We start from the raw sequence: 13,798 nt of genomic DNA on the forward strand, positions 1-13,798 counted from the left end.
CACTCGCCCAAAAGGAAAGAGCCCGGCACCCTGCCCGTGCCTATAGAGAGCCTGGCCACCTAGGTCGCCCTCTGCACGGCAGGCTGCACTCTGCGCTCTCCTTCCTATTTCATCTGAGTCTGCCCAACCATCTTCAAAAGGCCAAGGAAAACCAGTTGGCCTTGCAGGGTCTCCTGGTCCCATGAACAAAATGGGGGAGACCTGCCCTATAAGCCTAAGCCCAACCGCTGAAGAGCCCAAGCTAGGATAATCCTCCCAACCACCAAAGCCAGTGCCACCTAGCCGCCCCTCCCCATCCCGAGGTCTGGTTCCATCTGGAACCTGCATTAAAGGGAGAGGCAAAGCCACAACCCAGGACTCAGCAGGCTGGAGACAGGGCTCTCAGCTCATCTCCTGAGCGGCCTGAAACACAGGCCAACGAGGTCCTGGGTTGGTAACCATCCACCCCACCAAAGTAGCAATTATCTTAATCTAGGCCATGTCAGTTTCCAGGCATGGCACTGGGCTAACGTGGACTTCACGGATCCCACTGGTTCCCACCTTACTAACAGCAGCCAGCCTCTGCCCCCAGCCCACCAGGGAGAAGCCCTTGGAACCCAGCCCCAGAACCCCACAGCTGCAACCTCTCCATTCCTCACCTCAGCAGCTCAGCTTTGCGAGGCTCACAAGCCAGCCAGTGTTTAGACAACTCCATGATAAGACAATGTCAAGGCTACAGAAGCCACACAGAACAAGTAGTCACCAGGTCCCATGTGAACCCCGGCTCAGAAGGCCAGCACACAGAAACCCAAAAACAACCCATCTTGGAAAAACATTCCCTGGGAGGCAGAGGCAATACTGAAAACAATGCCTCTCCTCCCTGAGAGCTGCTAACTAGGAACCACAACATCCTTCAGAAGACAGCAAAACAGCAGGCACATCCATGGGATGCCCCAAGGTCACAGCTGTCCTGGCTGAGGAGAACCCCATCCCCACCCCAGCCCTGCCTGCCCCTGACACAGGCTGCTCCGACACTGCAGCCTCCCTCAGCCCACACTGGCAAACGCAAGCCAGGCATGTCGGGAAGTGTGGCCGTGGAGCCTTCCACGGTTCTCGGACAGACACGGGTCTTACTGCGCCTGGTCACAGCAGCTAACTACTGGGTGCAAGGGAAACGCAGACAGGTTTCCTTCCCTTTAACAGCTCATTCCGTTTCATACAGTCAGAGGGAAATGAAGAGGATCGCCAGGCAAACGTTAAAGCTTTAATTCCAAATCACTTTTCACACCCGTTTCATCTGACAGTGGCTTTGAAAGCAAAAGCAATCTTTATCATGTGAGCTTTCTCAAGTAAATGGATGTGATTATGTCCAACATAACCAGATGCTTCTGGAAGCCAATTTTCCGAGTGACATCAGCACTCAAAATGAGAAACCTTCCTTCTGGCTAGTAATGAGTGATTAAAACACTGTCTCCAGAAGCAGACATGGCTACGCTGGCCATCGACAAGCAGGCCAGCTCCATGCCCCTCCCAGACCCATCCACAGGGGTTAGTCCAGGCAGGGAACCAGGACTCCTTGTCCTGCTTGATGCACAGGGCCCCACCTACTGGCTCTTGCCTCAGGTGCCTCAAGCACACGAGATGACCTTGGGCTCACCATGGCAACCCCACCTTCTGTCAGTACAGTGTCTACATAAGCACATAAGTCTTCTGTCTCAGTTTGGTCCGGAAGGGAATCAGCTGGACCATAGGACCCTTCGTTATTCCAGAAAAGACTCAAAGACTTCTCCTTTCTGTCTCTGGACTAAACCTGGGAAGGTCTCTCAAAATAACAAAATTGGCTGAATGGCCAGCCACAGGGCAAATGGACAAGAGCCCAAGACCAAATGCTTCTGGCTGGTCTCTGGTTCCTGGCAGAGCCCTAAAACTCTTGGGCTCCACTGGGTGACAGGCCTGTGCGCTGACATTCGCAACAAGCGGATGAGATAAGCTAGTACAAGCCCCACAATGCTCAGGTTGGAGCTGATGACAAAAAGACTAGAAAACAGGGAAGACGCTCTTAGTCCCGTCCACTGTCTTGGGGCTGGGCTATGAGACTCTTCACAATGAGACTTGAACACCTTAGGATTGGTGAATGCATCAAGCTGGTAGGGCAGGGGGGCTGAGGGGCAGTGTCACTGAAGAAGGCCATGCCCCTGCTTGACACGCAGTGCTCTGAGCACTCTCCATCCGGCTGTCCCTGGGCTAGACCCTTCAGAAGAAACCAAGAGTCTCGAGGGAGACAGCCTCCTGACTTCTGAGAATCCCCATGCCTGAGGAGGGGGGGGGGAGGAAGTGTGGGTGACCTGGGACCTGACCCCTGTGACTGACTCTGAGTAGCCCCTGAGCAGAAGCATAAAGCACACCGCTGCTGTCAAGCTTGGGAAAGCAGTGTTGGAGGACAAGCGGCATGGCGTGCCAGGTCACAGGGCTACCCCTGGACTTCCAACTGGACTGGGGGACAAATGCGCCTGCTGCTCATCTCGGTGAGATTTTTGTCACTTGTGATCAAGACCAGCCGGGAGGTTCGTGCCTGTGAGCACGTAAGTGCACAACATCACACATGCAGGCACCCAGAGGCCTTTCAGAGCCCACCCACGGCTGGAGAGCTGCAAGGCTCCTGATCTGGGCAGGGACCCGGGGCAGGAAGGCAATCCGCTGGGGCTAGAATCTGCAAAGGGCTCCAGCAGGGGCTCACTACTAGGTGGCATGTGAGGCAGCATCGACTCCCACAGTTCAGACCACGGACTGTGAGGCACAGCCTCGCCCAGGGCGCACACACGGTTTATGGGTAAGTCCATTTGAACCACTCATACACAAAGGTGCATGGAGAGAGAGGCCATGAGGGCACTGGGGGCACTGGCCTTCAAGGGACTGAGACAGCTCTCAGAAATCCTTGGCTAGTACTCAGAGGACCAAGCCTTCCCCCTCGGCTTTCTCCAAACACGCATGCACGCATGTGCACACCCGCACCCACAAACCTATCACCTGCTATCCTTAGCAGGGCTATACCCTAAGAATGCCGCCGCTATGCCCTAAAAAATTAAGTTCTTGAAAAGCAGCCAGCCCCGGGTACTACACAACAGTAATGGAAAGCAGCTGAACACATCAAGTAAACCAAAAGAAGGCACACAGGATCCAGACTGCCCCGCCCCCAGCCCCAGGTCATCTACCTGCTGCTGATGGTGTTATTCTTCTCCTTCAGGGCGAGCTCCCGCTGCTGCAGCTCAACCACGAACCTGGAGAGGTCCTCCGGAGTCCTGCGGGACAAAGAAGGCATACTCAACTCCTGCTTCCCCCAGAAAGGGGCCACCCTGTACACACAAAACAAGAAGCCAAAGCCACCCCATCACTGGAGATTCAGAGATCTGCCTGAGTCCATCCCGCAGCCCATGTCCAGAGTGGCAAGCAGCACAGCCTACCCACCTGGGTAGACCACCTTCAGAACACACCTTCGAGCTACGGAGGTCACTTAGTTGGTAAAGTGCTTCCACACAAGCATGAAGACCCAAGTTCAGTTCCCAGAGGCTGTGTTTAGAGGGGGAAAAAAACGCTGGGTGTGTTGGGCTAGCAAGATGACTCAACGGGTAAAGAGACACCCAGCTGAGGAACTGAGTTTCTCTGGGCTTCACGTGGGGAAAGGAGAGAACCACTTCCCTCAAGCTGTCTCTGAGTCTCATGTGCACACACACATGCACACACACAATTAATTGAACAAAATGGAATTAAAAATATTAGGAACATACAGAGCCAGATGCGATGGCACCAGCTCGGTGCTGAGATTGACACAGGGGTGTGCTGAGGGCTCGCCGGCCAACCTAACCTGCGTGGTGAGTGCCAAGCCAATGAGAGACTCTCTCAAAAAGACATGGTGCATGGCACTGAGGGACAGCACCCAAGGTTGACCTGTGGCGTCTTAACCTTATTCTACATAAAAGCAGGAAGGCCATGTCAGTGTCACCAGGCCTGCAAAACAAGATGCACAAAGCCTCACCCAGGGCCTGGCATAAAGGCAGGGCTCGGATGACCGCACGTGGCCAGCTGCTTCTGCAAAACAGACCAGGCTACAAAAGAGGCCAGAGCAGCCTCGGGCTGACAGGCATGCTCACCTGTGTCCGGTGAGCAGCCCGGGTCCACAGGCTCCTCTGCGCCCACAAGCTTGGGCAGATGCAAGGTGGGCTGTGTCATCTGACTGGCACGTGGCAGGATGCATACTCTGAATTTCAGTGTTTGTAAGAACAGTATGAACACACCCAGACACGTGAGGGCAGGGCCTGAGGCCATGTCTGCTTTCCTCACCAACCAAGGCCCGCAGTGAGCACAGAACCCTCTACCCATTCACACCACAGGGGCAACCCAAAAAGGCAGGCTCTTACTGTGTGCTTGTGCTGACGGAAGGCTTGCACGGAGCTGCACAGAGCACCTCAAGGCACCCCACATGGCCATGTACTCAGTCTGCAGCTTCTCAGGCTTCACTCAGGTCAGCACCTGAAGATGCTGCAGGCAGGGACATTGGGCCAGGAAAAGGCGGCTACCCAAAGGTCTGCAATCCTTGTAAGGAAGAGACTGGGCAGTCCAGACTGGGCAGTGTAAAAGGTCTTCCGCACCCACCTTTCGTTGTGCAGTGGCCTGACCTCTGTCCTTACTGCCACCCTGTGCAGAGGGCTGAGAGGCTGCTCAATAGTAGAGTACCTGCCTAACAGGCATATGATCCAACTCCAGCACCAAAAAGATACCTCTCTTTCTCTCCTCTGCAACTTGATGTCACAAAAAGCAAGCATCTGAGAGGCAAGGATGAGCCTTCACCAGCACTGAAGCATTTACCTGCAGACCCAGGAGAGGTCAGTTCAGGCTCCAAAGCCTCATGTGGCAACCCTGGCAGGCTACACAGTTGCTCTTGGCAGAAGGGCAAAACAAGTGTGCCAGGCAAAGGATGCCCAAGAAAGAGCCAGGCCCAGACTGACTCTGTGCACCTGAGCTGTACATGTAGAAAGTAAATAACACGTATGTTCTTATATTCACAGAATGCACCCTGTGGGAAGCGTGACTCAGTGAGTTTATGCCTGCCCACACTGGCCAGGCAACCAAGGATGCCTCTGTGCACTGTGTGAATTTCCCAAAGTGAGAGGTCTCCGTGCATGGATATTTCAGTATAAATGAATGCCAAAAGCAACTAAAGAAGATAAGAAAAAGCTACAAAGGATAAAGGTGCCAGCAGTAGCCAACCCAGGGAACAGGGCACTAGCTCTATGCTGCCATGAGCTCTGGCCCCGGGACAAAGGGCACAGGCGAGGGTCAGGGGAAGCCAGGGCAGTGGTGGCATACCCAGGAAGTGAGGATGGGTCAGGCTCTGTCACCTGTGCCACGTGTCGTAGGTGTGAGGAGGGCTTTCCAGACCCGTGGAGTCACAGGGCGCTCATCCTGGACGAAGCCTTCTCGTCCCTGAGCAGAGGCCCATGGATTGCCAGGTGCTAGCCGAGGGTTTGTGGTTAAAGCTGCTCAGAGATGCTTACAGGCACTCGAGGGATTAGCAAAGTGCTTTCAACTACAAGGCATCCCACCGAGTGCCACTGTGGCCTAAAAATACCACTGCCAGTCCGGTCCAGCGAGCGTGACACTCGCGGTTCACAACTACAAAGTGGAAGGCACTGTGGGCCTCTAGGGCCTCCGACACATGGGATGACAGGGAAGTGACAGTTCCAACTGCAGCCCAAGCTGCCGCATCTGCTGCCGAACAAGCGCGCCCTCAGCTGCGCAGCCTTTCATGGTCTGGTGGGGGGCTCTCGGGGAGAGGTCTCTTTGTTCCATGAACAGCTGAAGGGTGACACAAACTCAGCTGCAGGCACAGAATGCTGCGGGCCTGAGCCCACTAGTTTATTTCTGAGGCGAAGACAGTTCCAGCCCCGACCGCAGCTATTTTGAGTTCTAATAGCAGGTGCCATGGCTCCCACTGAAGCTATAAGTGCTGGTTTCACAGTGTCTGAAAGACACCCAATCCCGAGGACACCAGTGTCGAGAATGAATGAAGTGGCAGCAGCCACAGACCCAATTAGCAAACGCCAGGCCATGAGCTCTCTTCCAAGGTGCCATTCTTTCCAGAGAATAGGAAGCCACAGGGCTGAGACCACGGTCCAAAACTGCAGGGACTGGGCTTCAGCCAGGGCCCAACAGAAAAGGCCAGGGAAGGAGGGAGCACAGTCCTCCAGCGCCCCCACCAAGATGGTTTATTGTTCTTGCAAAACACACGCCAAGTCCAGAAGAGAACACATTAGACAGCAAAATCTACAGGATGAAAGGCACTCACAACCATGGAGACACAGAATGACATTTCTCCTGGCAATACAGGCGGCTGCAGGCTCCTGGGACTAATGAGACCCCTGTATGGAGGGTCCAGGGCAGGGACAAGCAAGCATCACACACTACGTAAGTCAGCACTACACGGCAGGCTTGGGCTACGCCAAGCACTGAAGTGCCCGCTGCCCACAGCCCTAAGGCCACCCAGCAGGAGTTGGGATCTCAAGTACCAAGGCCACAGGGAGACACTCAAGAGCCACAAGTCTGTCTTGTCACTGGAGCTTGTGACCACCCTGTGACAGCCTGGCCATAAAGCGGGTAGCACCCACGTTCCAAAGCTGCCATGCCAAGCATGCAGAGGGACAGTCCTGCTCCCTAAGGAAGGCAAGGCAGAGCCGGCTGGTGTAGGCAGGGGTTTGCTACAGCAGCAAAGGACTAGCAGGCCCTTGTCACATGACGCCCCTCCTCCTTTTTGGAAATGAGGTCACACAGATGGCCTGGCCAGGCAAGGGACAGGAAAGCAGATGCTGTTTCAATTCACAGCCATTACCACATTTCCTCCTCAGGTCCCTACATGCCCTTCCCAGGGGGCTTCTCTTGTGGTGTGAGCACACAGCAATCCTGTCCTTGTAGGTGTCTGCTCACGGCCACCTGTCTTTAGCTGGGCTTGCTCCAGCCTCCACATCTGCAACCCTGAGCCTCACCTCATCCACCCTGTTCCTTGTGGGTTCTGTTTGCACCATTACCTCCCCTAGCCCTGTACAGGCTCACACACCAGCCACCCTGCCCTGGCCACCAGCCACCTTTCTCCTTTTATGAGGCATCAGGGTCACGAGAGGGATTCACCTTATATTCTGTGTGGTTCTTCCCAGCAGAGACTCCACGCAGAGAATGAATGAAAACCCATGAGACCTTTCTAAAAGAATACATCCAGCCATGTCCTGCCTGAGTCTGAAGTCAAGCCCCTCAAGGCAAAAAGCTCAGTGTTGGGCTGAAGGTGTGACAGAGGGCCTGCTCACAGGAGCCAGGCCCTGGCTTCCATGTGCAAGCACCAGGAGAACCACAAACAGGTTCGATGGTACTGACCAAATCAGTCTACCCAGATGATGAAATCGAGATAAAATCAAGAGAAAAGCACACTCAGTTGATGGATGGATGGATGGACGGACGGATGGATGGATGGACGGATGGATGGCTATTGATATAAAAGACCTCCAAAATACATTACTTCATAAAAGAGAAACAGAATGTGAAAACATTGTGTTATCTGAATACACCAGAAATTAAACATGGCTGTGTTGGTTTGCATATATGCGAAGAGTGTAGGAGACAAAAAAGATAAAAGACACTTCCTGGAGGGAGTGAAAAAAAAATAACCACAAGACTTACTTCTACACATGTATAAGCTTCTGAAGTATGTTCACATTTCATTTATTTATCAGGGCGAGGTGTGGCCCAGCACATGCGTGCGGGTCTGAGAACAACTTGTAAGAGCCGGTCCTCTCCTTCCTCTACATGGGTCTTTGGGGTTAAACTCAGGTCACCAGGCTTGGTGGTGGCACCTTCACATGCTGAGCTAGTCCACCAGCCCCTTCTTAAATATTTTGTGCCATGGAAATAAAAAAAAAAGTGTATATACATATATACACATACACATGGATATATGTATACCGCACACACAGGTAATCAATGACTACTTATTTCAAAGTTTAGCTCTGAAAGCTTATGAATCGGGTGCTGCCTAAACTCTCAAAAAAAGGGGGGAATGTGTTATTCCCATGACAAATTAACACACGAAATCTAACTATGACCATGTATAACCAGGCAATCAGATCACTCCTAAGTGCAGTTCAGCTACACATAACAAATGACTTGCATTATAAAAGAGGCCATTACAGGAGTATTGGTGAAATATGGAGTGGGAAAGAGGGAGAGAAAGTGATGGCCTGAGAGGGGGCTTTCTATCTAAAACGTCAAGGCTTTCAATTTGATCCCTAAAGCTGGTTCAGAGAGAAATCAAAAATCTATGTACCTAAGTTACCTGCTAGGGCAAGGCAAGGGACGAGATCTCACAATCTAGTCCCGGCTAGCCCGGAATCTGCCATGTGGACCAGGCTGGCCTCAATCTCAGAGATCTACTGCCTTCACCTCCCAAGTACTGGGATTAAAGGTGTGCGCCACAATAGCTGGCTTGTACCCAAGGCACTTTAACCTAAGAAGAAAGAAGTGCAGGCTGAGGAGGCAGGTCCTCGGGTAAGGTGCTCCAGGCACAAGCGTGAGGATCTGAGTCCAGGCTCCACAGTGCACAACCACTGGGCACGGCTGGCACAGAGGATCCCTGCTGCTCGCTGGCCAGCCAATGTAGACAAAGCAGCAAGCTCACGTTCAGGGATAGATCCTGTCTCAACACACCAGGGTGGACAGCAATTGAGGAAGATACTGATATCAATGAGACCTCTACACTGCCCCACCTGGGCAAGTATGCAGAAGTGTGAGTCACACACACACACACACACACACACACACACACACACACACACACTGATCCCCAAGCGTGGAGGAGTTAGATTTTGTGTTTTACATAAACCACACCCAGGGGAGCATCCCAGGCGCCTTGGCTGTGGGCGGCAGGACATGGACCCCCAGACAGCCGAGGGGCCGGGCCAGGCGGACCAAGCGCTCGGGAGGCCCCCAGCTCGGAGGCTGCTTTTGCCACATCTGACCTCACTGGTCAGGAGACAGAGACGGAGATGGCCATGGATCGACTAGCCAGTGGAGCCCAGAGCATCCCTCCTGATATTCCTACCCACGCTGAGGCCCCAGGTTCTGACAAGGAAGGCTCTGCAGTGGACAAGGAAGCTGATGGGGATGCCTATGGCTGGGAGCTGTCAGAAGGTCCACCCTGCCCACCCATGAACAGGCTGCTGATCTTTTTAATGAGGACTGGGACTTGGAGCTGAAGGCAGACCAAGGCAATCCTTATGATGCTGATGACATCCAGGGGAGCATTTCTCAAGAGATTAAACCTTGGGTATGCTGCGCCCCACAAGGAGACATGATGTATGACCCCCGCTGGCACCATCCACCTCCACTGATACCACATTATTCGAAGATGGTCTTTGAAACAGGACAGTTTGATGATGCTGAAGACTAAAGTCTCGCTTTCTGCCCTGGGGGAATTTTTGTGTCCTCCAGATCAAGGGTTGTTTCCTGTGTGTTCCGTGAGATATCCTTTCCAAGGCATTGTTGCCAGTGGCTCCCCTGTGGGCTACAGGCGGCGTTATCGGGGTCCTGCTGCCCTCCCGGTTTGTTGTTATTGATGTTAATGGACTCTTTGCATTGTGTTGGCATTTTGTGTGTCAGAGTTGTGTTCTTTATAAATAAACGTCCAGATGTAGCTCAGCCTGTGATGGGGAAGGTGAGGCATCCCTGACAGCTTGACCTACACAACGGAAGGCGCTGTCTCCATCAAATCTAGGAGTGGTAAGTGCACTGTCCCATCCAGAGGTCTGCAGATGCTGTACTGCCAGAGCACACGGCACCCAGAGTCACAGACACCCATTGCTGAGACAAACAACATGTAGTATGTTTCCATCACGAGCATAGTGACAGTCCAGCAAGGAAAAGGGTGACCACACTTTGACAAGCTGCTCGGGCACAGTCTCCAGAAGGGTGACATTGAGACTAGGACAATGGCTGATGGGTAAAGTGACTGTCACTTTACCTGACGACTTGAGCTTGACCCCAGCACCACCAAACAGCCAGACACCGTGGCGCATACATCTGTAATCCCAACACTCCTCCATGCAGACGGCAGGCAAAGACAAAAGCATGTAAGCACACAGAAAAATGAAATTTCAAGGACAAACTCCTACCCTAGCACTTTGACACTTGCTTCAGGAGGGTCATGAGTTCCAGGTCAGCCTGGGCTACAGGGTGAGACCCCGTCTCAAAGCAAATACAAGGTGAAGGCGCCCTGGCCAACCACTGGCCTATCCAACATGCATGAAGTCCTGGATTCCGCGCCCAGCATAGGCCTGGCCTAGAGGCAAGAGCTCATTTGTAGGTATATGGAGAGGTCAAGGCCAGTCTGGAACACAGCAGACCTCCCCTTTTTTTTTTAATCATGGCTAACCCTAGGCAGCTCAGGGAGAGCCAAAGAAGAGCACTTGTCCTGCTGTGTCCCACTGGCACAACCTGGCCCCACCTCTGAGGAACTGGAGAGGTGTGGGAGAAGAGCTCTGCTGAGTGGCTAGTGCCCCACCCTCATGAGGCAGGATGACTCTCGGGGGTGGTGGCTGGAGGCCAGGAGCAAGTCGAGCATGCGGGCCAGAGGCTGCTGGACTGCACGGGCACCAGGACCCACTGCTGCCATTTTGAAGTGACCCACTGGCCTGCCACTCCCCACTGTAGCCACCTAATGTCCACATCTCACTCAGCTGTCCTTAGCCGGAAACACAGCTTAACCACCTCAGGGAAATGAGTTCCATGGCTCCCCAGACACATGTAAATAAAATGAAGAAATTTCAAATTTACAGTTGCTGCCTCCAAATTCTTTCTCCCAGCCTGGGAAGGATTAAAAGGACTTCAAAGCAGCCTGGGTTCCAATTAAGCCAGTGTGACCACCCCAGGGATGCTGGAATATTCCTCTGATTAACAAGAGGAGTTCTTTGAACTGTTCTCACTAAAAAAAGCTCTCAGAAGCTCTCAAACAAACGCCTCGATTCCTCTCCCGCATCCGCCGCTTGGAAGAGCTGGTCTTCTGATGCTATAAACATCCAGAAATGTGGCCCAAACAAACTTCAGCAAGGTCCCAGTGGGAGCCGGGAAGGAGAGCCAGGAAAACACCCTGCTCACACCTGAACAGCGCAGTCCTGGCGATGTGCACATTCCAGGGCTGGACACAGAGTGCCAGGACTGACAGGTCCCTGACAGACCCAGGGCAAGTAGAGCTCATGGCCACCCTCCCCACAGGGGACCCCCGTCAGCTCAGCACAGGAGACCTATCCACCGTGGGTGGTGGTGTCTGAGGACAGGAAGGTAGGTAAGACAAGAAGCGTCCCAGATACGTGCCTCACTGTGGCCACAGATGTGTGGTCAGAAGTGGACTTATCTGGAGGCTGGTCTGAATTCAGAGATAGATATCAGGTTATCAACTGTTCCACCCTTGACAGGACTTTGAATATTAAACGGCAGGAAGGGGGAACCTCCTGCAATATGACCCACTCACCTACCTACCAGGACTTCTCTCAGCGAGAGAAGGCTCAATTAAAAATCAGAGCACCTGGCTTCCAGGGACGCAATCAAAACCAACAGGCGAACAAAGGACTTGGTGGATGCAGAGGCAGAGAGGCTGTCATTAGTGAGGAGCTCGCTTTCAACTTACTGAGCAGCAAATGGAAGAGAAGGTCTCAGAACTTTGGGGAAGAAACCGCCACATCCGCACAAACTCAGGCTGTGGGCTCACGCTGCTCTCTAGCTTGCTGGGTAGCCCTAGGCTACTTACTTGGCCTTTCTGAACTCTGGTTTAATCTATCTGTGAGAGAAATTGAGTAGCAGGCCACATCCTGATTTACGATACTCTCTCCAGAAGCCAAAAACACCTCAGGATCTCATCCCTCTGGCCAAGAGAGTTAAGAGAAAACAGAACTGTGTGGAGCTCGGAGGAAGCAAGAACACAGGCAGACAAGAAAGCAGGATGATGTCCCCACAGCAGAAGTGCTCAAAGCAAGTCTAGGCCAACAGGGGTAGGAAGCCTTGCACGCAGCCAGTGCCAGGTGACATACTGAGGTCCTCAGGGACGCTTCTCAGGATGCAGAGACCAAATGACTGATGCCTAGGCTGGAGGATGGTTGCTGGGATGTGGTGACATTCTAAGACCCTCAAGCTGAGGGTCATGACCCTCGGGGGTCGAGTGTCAGAATTTTGCTCTGTTAGGAATTGTAATACATGTGAGATACATTACAATTCCTAACAGAGCAAAATCACAGTTATGAAGCAGCATGAGAGGAATCTTATGGTTGAGGATCACCACATGAGGACATGTGTTACAGGGTCCCAGCCTTGGGAAAGTTGAGAAGCATTGCTCTTCGTGGATCCCGGGGTGGAACTAGGTCGTCAGGCTTGGCAGCAAACACGTCTAACTGATGACCACCAAGTCACCCCCCAACCCCGTGTGTGCGTGTGTGTGTGCGTGCGTGTGTGTGCGCGTGTGTGTGTGCGTGCGTGTGTGCGTGTGTGTGCGTGTGTGCGTGTGTGCATGTGTGTGCGTGCGTGTGTGCGTGTGTGCGTGCATGTGCTTGTATGTGTATGAGCAGAGGTGTGAAGGTGCCCACAGAAGCCAAGTGGGCCTCAGATTCCCTGGAGCTAGACATACAGGCTATTCCGACCTGCCCCATGTGGGTCCTGGGAATGGAACTCTAGATCTCTGCAAGAGTAGCAACTTCTCAACCACTGAGCCATCACTTCAGTCCTTAAGACTTAAGAGTTTTATTTACAGCAGAGCAGTACTAGAGCACAACTTTAATCCCAGCACTTGGGAAGCAGAGGGAAACAAATCTGTGAGTTCAAGGCCAGCCTGGTCTATAGAGCAAGTTCCAGAACAGGCAGGGCTACTCAGAGAAGCTCTGTCTCGAAAACCTTTATGTATGTACATGTGTACATGTGTGTGTGTGTATGTGTGTATGTGTGGTGTGTGTGTGTGTGCACACAGTGCACCTTGGAGACCTTGGAGGGCATAAGCTGCTCCACAAGTGGCGTCCCAGGCAATTGTGAGCACCATGTAGAGGCCACAAACTGAAACCATGTTTTCTGCAACACATGTAAGTGCTCCAAAACACTGAGCTCTCTCCAGCCCTACAAGGGGACATCCCCAACCACTTTATAACAGGGAGCACAGAAATCACTGGTGGGAAGCTCTCATGGTCAGAAACACAAAGAAATGAGATGGAGCTAGGGCTACAGCTCAGCAGAAGAACACTAAGCTAGCTTCTGCATGTCCCATCTCTGGAACCACAAACGGGGGTGGGGGGAAGATGAACAAGGACCAGCAGAGCATGGCTTTGAGCAGAACTGCAGCACTGATTTGCCCAAGATCCTTTCAAGGATGGAGTGCAGAGCAGGCCGGAAGACACGGGTATGGAGAGAGAACGCTTGGGCCAATGCACAGAAAGGACTGCCTATGTACACAGTGTCACTGCTTTGCGGAGGCTGGAGGTGGCCAGAGACAACTATGAGGGGTGCTGGGGCACTCAGCAGGAGGTGACAGCCTCAGGGCCACAGTCGCTTCATCGCCAGAGAATTCTCAGGCCTCCTTGTGGGAGGCTCCGACCACCACCTCTGTCAGATGCTTCTCAGAGGGGAGATGAAGGCCGGAGGTGAGGCTCCGTTGGCAGAATGCTTATCAAGCATGTACCAGCACCAGGCTTGTCCCAAACACTGAAAAATGGTTGTTCTCTGTTTTGTGAGAAAGCCTGTGGTGTGTGTC

The 13,798-nt window shown here is 52.9% G+C and overlaps 2 protein-coding genes across 4 annotated transcripts in view; one reads left to right on the forward strand and one right to left on the reverse strand.

Annotated features, from left to right (window-relative positions):
- Mad1l1 (mitotic arrest deficient 1 like 1) overlaps positions 1–13,798 on the reverse strand; it is a 296,488-nt gene that overhangs the window by 234,659 nt on the left and 48,031 nt on the right. For all 3 annotated transcript variants that reach the window (XM_060368003.1, XM_060368004.1, XM_060368005.1), the window contains one exon: positions 3,192–3,278. In XM_060368003.1, coding sequence (XP_060223986.1) covers positions 3,192–3,278 — 87 coding nt within the window. The remainder of the gene's footprint in view (positions 1–3,191; positions 3,279–13,798) is intronic.
- LOC110554729 (coordinator of PRMT5 and differentiation stimulator-like) lies at positions 4,120–9,530 on the forward strand. The gene is given in 4 exon segments (XM_060367869.1): positions 4,120–4,136; positions 5,394–5,486; positions 8,909–9,222; positions 9,225–9,530. Coding segments are annotated over 4 exon segments (666 nt in total). The 3' UTR covers positions 9,467–9,530.

Source organism: Meriones unguiculatus, chromosome 15 (genome assembly GCF_030254825.1).
Source record: "Meriones unguiculatus strain TT.TT164.6M chromosome 15, Bangor_MerUng_6.1, whole genome shotgun sequence".
Lineage (NCBI taxonomy): Eukaryota > Metazoa > Chordata > Mammalia > Rodentia > Muridae > Meriones > Meriones unguiculatus.